At 54.4% G+C, this 7010-nt stretch overlaps 1 protein-coding gene across 1 annotated transcript in view; it reads left to right on the plus strand.

The window, feature by feature from the left end:
* The window catches only part of LOC144752585 (uncharacterized), a 40351-nt gene extending 34251 nt beyond the window's left edge, over positions 1–6100 (plus strand). Inside the window, exons 2-3 of the mRNA XM_078640468.1 lie at positions 2838–4376; positions 5318–6100. Coding sequence (XP_078496594.1) covers positions 2838–4376; positions 5318–5381 — 1603 coding nt within the window. The 3' untranslated portion in view covers positions 5382–6100. The remainder of the gene's footprint in view (positions 1–2837; positions 4377–5317) is intronic.
* Positions 6101–7010: the final 910 nt, after the last annotated feature.

A 7010-nucleotide genomic window follows, 5' to 3' on the forward strand; every position in this document is an offset into this window, starting at 1 on the left:
TTTGCAATTTCTTTGAAAAATACACTTTTTTGCATTTTTCAAAGTGCAATGTGAAGGGGGGACCCAGGGAGAGCCAGGCGCGAGCCGGTCTCTCCCTGGGCAGGTTCGCGCGAGGAACATCAACAGGTGGGGGGCTGATTAGCAGAGGGTTGAAAAGGGGAAGTCAGGCGGGGATTAGCAACTGCGTGGCGGGAGGCGTGTAGGGAGGTTGTTTTGCGGCGTGTATTTGTCGTACCTGGGTTTTCTCTGACCACATGGAGGACGTGGAGGAGGTCAGGAGGGCCGTGCGGTTCCTCTGCGATGCCGGGCGCGAGGACCTGCTGCGGCCGGGTGTCCCAGCGGAGGCGTGGGTCGGACTGGCCCGCCCACCTCGCAAGGCTTCCGAGGGCGTTTCCAGGGCCGTGGACGCTTGTTTAACCCCGGGCCCGGAGGAGGAGGAAGACGGCGAGGCGGCCACGCCTGCGGACGGGCACATGCTCGTTTTGCCGGTCGCTGCAGTGGAGCCCCCGCCGGGTGACCCGGGCGCCCCCCAGCAGGTATGTGCATTCCAGTTACTTGGTGCTGGTTCCCGCGGGGCGCCCGGGGGGAGGCGGGGGCGTTCTGCGGGCCGTCAAGCTCCGCGTTCAGGCGGCTTGGTCTCGGGGAAGACGGGGAGGCTGCAGGCGGGCCCTAAACCAAAGCGGGGGCGGAGCCTGGACTCCCTTGGGCACGCGCCGACCCCTCCCCCTGCCGGTATGCCTGTAGTCCCTGCCGTTACGGTGCCCAATTCTCCGGGGGGGGTTTCCCCACTCCTGTGGCTTAATGGCCAGTGTTTTATGCTCTCTCCTGCCATGCTGGGGCCTGGCCCTGCCCCCCCCCGCGATGTTGGCTCCCCGCACACGGGTGACGCCGGTGCTGGGCCACTCACTGCTGCATTGCCGGCTCCAACCCCTCCTGTGGTCCCCACTCCTGCCCCTGCTGTGGTTCCAGTGGGCACTGTCTCTAGATTGCTGCCCCCCCCGGCCACTGCGGCTGTGGCAGCCGGTTTGCCTGGCCCTCGGGCTGCCATCCCCACGCCCCCGGCTCCTGGTATGAGGGGTTTGTTCAACGAGGGGGCGCCCCAGTACCCGGGGCAAGCCTTGTTCCCGGTCCCCAGGGGGCGGCCAAGTGGCCACTTGGGGGGTCAATCGACTGGGTCGGGAGGTGTCCATGGTCTGGCGTCGGTGGGCCGTCCCTTGGGGGAAAATTGCGGTTCAGCTTTCAGGGACCATGTTGTCGCGCACCCTTCATCGTCTGGCTTGAGCGGCAGCAGTTTTCAATCTGCGCCTTCGGCTGGGCGGCTGTTGGCAGTTTCTACGGGCCCGGGAACTGTCCCCACGGCTGTTTCCAGTGGTGGGCTTTCAGGGGGGCTATCTGGAGCGGATACCTCTTCTACAGTTTTCTGTCCACAAAGCTTTCAGACCATTGATTGGCAGTTTTATGATGGGGGTATTGGTGATGGGGCTATGCCCAGTGGAAGTAATCAAGTTGAATTTTCTGATGCAGCTTTCGGTGGGAGTTTTCATGATGATGAGTTGGAAGAGGGGGAATTGAGGGACAAAGATGTTGGGCTTTTGGCAGCACGGGCCCAGGGGGGTGGGTTGGGGCAACCCACTGTTTCTCGTGTTTTGCAGGAGTCTAGAGCGGACCCTGCAGGTGTACGAGGGGCAGTGTGGTCTGGACCTTCTCAGCGGGATCGTGGGGCCGTCGCCCAGCAGTCGGAGCAGTTACCAAGAGGTAAGGATGGGTGGTGGTCAGTGTGGCAACCTAGGGAGAGTCTCCCGGTTAAGTGTACAAGATCTGTTGGTATGGGTGATGGGGTTGTGGTTGAGCGAGTCGCTCTGGCACCGAGGCTTGAGCGGCCCGTAATTTCAAATGTGCAACCTAGGGAGAGTCTCCCGGTTAAGAGTACAAGATCCTGTGGTACGGGTGATGGGGTTGTGGTTGAGCGAGTCGCTCTGGCACCGAGGCTTGAGCGGCCCGTAATTTCAAATGTTTCTACTGTGCAAGTTGCAAAAGAAGTTTCTATATCGGGGGATGGCGGGGTGGATGCCACTCGGGTAACGGAGGATAGTATCCTACCGAAAAAGTTGCCTTATTCTGGGGTGGGGATGCCCTTGGGGTCCCATTTATCTGAAAAAACAAAGAATCTGATCTGGTCTGGGGCTTTTGTAGATGTTTTTCGTCTTCTCCACAGGGATGTCCAGGCAAAAGAAGGGTCGAAAGAGGAGGAATTAGAATTGGCTCGGAGGCCTCGCGTTCCGAAGTCCATAGAGAATTGGACTTCGGCCTTTCTCATTTATGCCAGCGTTTATTGTCAACGTCATCCTGAGAAAGCGATAGACATGTTTAAATATGCAGATGTCATCCGCAAGGCTCACAGTTATTTTGGAGGCTTTGCTTGGTTGTCCTACGATGACGAATTTAGGGCGCGCATGGCCGCTTTTCCTGAGCGTTCGTGGGGTGCGGTTGACTCTGAGTTATGGTTGCAATGGATGGCATCGGCAAACCCTCCTGCTACGACCCACACAGCTAGCGGGCAACCTGTGTTTTATCGGCCCTTTTCAGCTCGCCCCGCTCAGTCTGGGGCGGGGGTTTGGGGCAGAGGTCAATCAGCCGCTTCTGGCACTTGCTGGCATTTTAACAGAGGTTCCTGTAACAGACCCGCTTGCAGGTATAAACATGAGTGTTCACAGTGTGGAGGGAAGCACGCCCTCACCCAGTGTTTTCCCGGCCAGAGATGGGGTGATCAGGGACGGGGTTCTGGGGGCAGGGGGCAGCACCATCAGTCTGTTTACAAGGGCCCCTACTCCTATTAGGCAGGAGGTTCTCGACCTCTGGCTGGTGGATTATCCGGATTTTGAGGCAGCTAAGATTTTGTCTTGGGGCTTCAAAATTGGGTTTCGGATTGGGTATCAGGGACCCAGGGTGGGCAGGTGGTCGGATAATTTGAAGTCTGCGAAGGAGAGTCCACATGTGGTGCGGAAGAAACTGGATGCAGAGCTTGCGGCTGGTAGGATTGCTGGTCCTTTTGTGCATTGTCCCCTGCCTGACTTGATTGTATCACCCCTGGGCGTGGTGCCCAAGAAGGCGGAAGGGGAGTTTCGTCTTATTCATCACCTGTCCTGGCCCGAGGGTTCCTCAATCAATGACTTTATTGATCCAGCTGACTCAACTGTCACTTATGCTTCGGTGGACGATGCCTTACGGCTCGTGCGCACGGCTGGTGTTGGGGCTTTGCTGGCGAAGAGCGACATTCAGTCGGCTTTCCGGCTATTGCCCATTCATCCTTGGGATTTCAGTCTGTTAGGAATGCATTTTGATGGTAGTTTCTACGTGGATCGGGTGTTGCCCATGGGCTGTTCAGTGTCATGCTCCCTGTTTGAAACCTTCAGTACCTTCCTGCAGTGGCGATTCACTTTTGTCAGTGGCCACGCGTTGGTCTGTCATTACCTTGATGATTTTCTTTTCATTGGGGAGGGTTGCTCTGGGCAGTGTCAGTCGGCTTTGAACATCTTTCAGGCTCTAGCGGAGGAATTGGGTGTCCCCTTGGCGCCGGACAAGACAGAGGGTCCCTGTACGTCCCTGACTTTTTTGGGGATCGAAATTGATACTCTGTCTATGGTGGCGAGACTGCCTGTGGCTAAAGTGAAGGAAATGTCTGCTTTCATACATCTGGTGTTGGGGGAGCGGAAAGTGGTTTTGAAAACTGTTCAGAAGTTGTTGGGTTATCTCAATTTTGCTTGCCGGGTTGTTCGGGCGGGCAGGACGTTCTGCAGACGTCTGGGTCTGTCCATGTCCGGAGCAAGCCTTCCCCATCATAGGGTGCGCATTACCACCGCTGTGCGTGCCGATTTGACTGTCTGGCTTCGTTTTCTGCAAGACTTTAATGGCGTGTCCTTGTTTTTTGCGGATGAGGACATGGTGTGGCAAGTACAGTTGTTCACTGATGCGTCAGGGGCTCACGGATTCGGAATATTTTGGGAAGGTCGATGGTGCGCGGCCGGCTGGCCGGCGCACTGGAAGGATCAGGGTCGCAGCATTGCGTTTCTGGAGCTCTTCCCGCTGCTGGTTGCTTTGCACCTATGGGGGGATGAGTTTCAGAATCGTTCCGTCTTGTTTCACGTGGACAATTTGGCTGTAGTACACCTTGTCAATCACCAAAAGGCTCGCGATTTGCGGGTTTTGCGGCTCCTGCGCGCATTCATGCTGCGGTGTCTGCAACTGAATATTGTCTTTAAAGCGCGGCATGTTCCTGGTACTTCTAATTGCATCGCTGACTCTTTGTCTCGCTTTCAGTGGTCCGAGTTCCGCAAGTTAGCTCCTGGGGCGGACCTGGCACCAACACCGATCCCACAGTACGTATGGGACCTGGGGGATTGAGGGTTCACCACTTGGTGGAAAATTCTGTGGCTGAATCCACCAGGCGGGGTTATGTGAAAGCCTGGTCTGAGTTTCTGCAGTTTTGCAAGGTTTCGATGGGGCCGTTCAGGGCTGGTTGGTCTGATGAACAATGCATCTTGCAGTTTGTTTTACATCTGGCGGACAAAGGCCTGGCGCCCACTACCATTTCGGGTAAATTGGCTGGGGTTTCTTTTTATGGACAGCTTTGGTGGGGGAGGGATCCGGTTGGGGGGGTGTTGGTTCGTAAATTGTTGAAAGGTTTGGCCAGGCTCCGGGCTGGGGGTCAGCAGCTCCGGCAGCCCGTGACGTTTGAATTGCTCCAGTTGATGTTGCCGGAACTGGAGGTGTGTTGTCATGATGCTTTTGAGTGTGCCAAATTTCGTTTGTGTTTTGTGTGGTTGTTCTTTGGGGCATTTCGGGCATCAGAGTTGCTGGGGTTGCGGGGCAGGGTAGGCATGACCAGCGGTGAGGTGGTGTTGGAAAGTGACAGAGTGCGACTTTGGCTGCGGGCATCCAAAACCGACCAGATGGGGAGGGGTAAGTGGGTGTTCCTTGGTAGGAGTGGGGTCTCTGCATGTTGCCCGGTTGGGGAATGGGAAGGGTTTGTGTCCTCTCCGCATTTTCTACAGGGGTCCATATTTTGTCATGCGGATGGTAGTCCCATAGTGGCATCTCAATTGTTGGCTGTATTACGTAAGGTCTTGTTGCGTTTGGGGAAGGACCCTGTTCAGTTTGGTACCCATTCCTTCAGAATTGGTGCGGCGACGGAGGCCGCCCGCCTGGGGTGGGACTGGTCCCAGATCCGACGCATTGGTCGTTGGCGTTCCAAGTGTTGTGAAAAGTATGTGAGGAAATAGTGCATTTTTGGCTGGTCTAACATTTCTTTCTCTCCTAGGTCCCTGGCTATCAGTCGCCGGATGCAAAAGAAGGGTGTGGATACTGGGGCACTCTTTTATTAAACGAGCAGCTTTAGCCGCTGCCAGCCAGCTTTGTGGGAGATCACTTGGCCTGAACAGTATGACACATGAAGTCTCATGGCATGGAACAGGGGGAATGCGCTGGGGTGGGCTTTTTCCCGCCTTGGCTGCTTTGGTTTCGCAGTGTTTGGGGGGCCCTCCGGATCTCCTGGTGCTACATTTGGGAGAGAATGACTTGGTTTCTCTCTCTGGGCTGACCTTGTTAAAATTAATGAAGCAGGACCTGGAAATCATCCGAACCACATGGGAGAGCACCATGCTCATATGGACTGAGTTTGTGCCCCGTTTGCACTGGCGTGGGGCACGGACCCATTCTGCCCTGGAAAAGGCTAGACGGAAAGTGAACAGGACAATGCGCCTTTTTTGTCAACATTGGGGGATATACAGTTTGAACCATTATCATTTACAAGTATCTGAACATCATTTATTTTGTGAGGACGGTGTGCATCTCTCAGCTTTGGGCCTCTCTTTTTACCTCCTTGAACTCAGGGACTTGATTAGCAAGGTTCTTCAAGTACAGTTGTGGTGTGCTCCTTCCTTTCCTTTAGGTGGGGCAGGAAAACGCTAAAGGTTTTCCTGGGTGGCGGGTTTTTGTTAGTGGGGGTGGGCAGCCTGGAGCGGGTTGGCCATCCTGAAGGGTAGCGTTGGGTAGGCTAGGGTTAGTAGGCAGGAGTTTGTTCGGGGTTTTGGGATTTAGGTTTCGTAGGCTCACTGTAGAGTTGAATTATGTAAATAATAAATAAATAATGAATATGTTTATGATATTGATGATGCACCTGTCCTAAAATAAAAGTGGCCTTTCTTGCTCCTAAAAGAAGGTGTGGACAATGTTTTCTTGCGCGAGGGGGGACCCAGGGAGAGCCAAGCGCGAGCCGGTCTCTCCCTGGGCAGGTTCGCGCGAGGAACATCAACAGGTGGGGGGCTGATTAGCAGAGGGTTGAAAAGGGGAAGTCAGGCGGGGATTAGCAACTGCGTGGCGGGAGGCGTGTAGGGAGGTTGTTTTGCCCCACCCACCCTCCCTCTTTTTTCTTTTTCTTTCTTTATTTCTGGGTTTGTTCTTTTGCGGTGCTCTAGGCACTGTTTTAGTTTAGGTAGGTTTGCCACTGTTAGGATGGGTGCCTTTGTTCTTTTGTAGGCGGGTTTTTGTTAGTGGGGGTGGGCAGCCTGGAGCGGGTTGGCCATCCTGAAGGGTAGCGTTGGGTAGGCTAGGGTTAGTAGGCAGGAGTTTGTTCGGGGTTTTGGGATTTAGGTTTCGTAGGCTCACTGTAGAGTTGAATTATGTAAATAATAAATAAATAATGAATATGTTTATGATATTGATGATGCACCTGTCCTAAAATAAAAGTGGCCTTTCTTGCTCCTAAAAGAAGGTGTGGACAATGTTTTCTTGCGCGAGCACATACATGCCCTTAGGGCATGTATGTGCGCCACATGTGCACCCATGTTTATTTGAGGGGTGCAAAAGGGTGTCTCTTTGACACCCCTGCACCCTTGAAATTGCATTCTCAATTTGCGATTCGCTAATTGCCAATCGCAAATTGGGAATGTCTTTCCAGTCATTCCTATGGGCCTCTAGACCCATAGGAATGAATAGGGAGGTATTCCTTAATT

The sequence above is a fragment of the Lissotriton helveticus genome, chromosome 5_1 (assembly GCF_964261635.1).
Source record: "Lissotriton helveticus chromosome 5_1, aLisHel1.1, whole genome shotgun sequence".
NCBI lineage: Eukaryota > Metazoa > Chordata > Amphibia > Caudata > Salamandridae > Lissotriton > Lissotriton helveticus.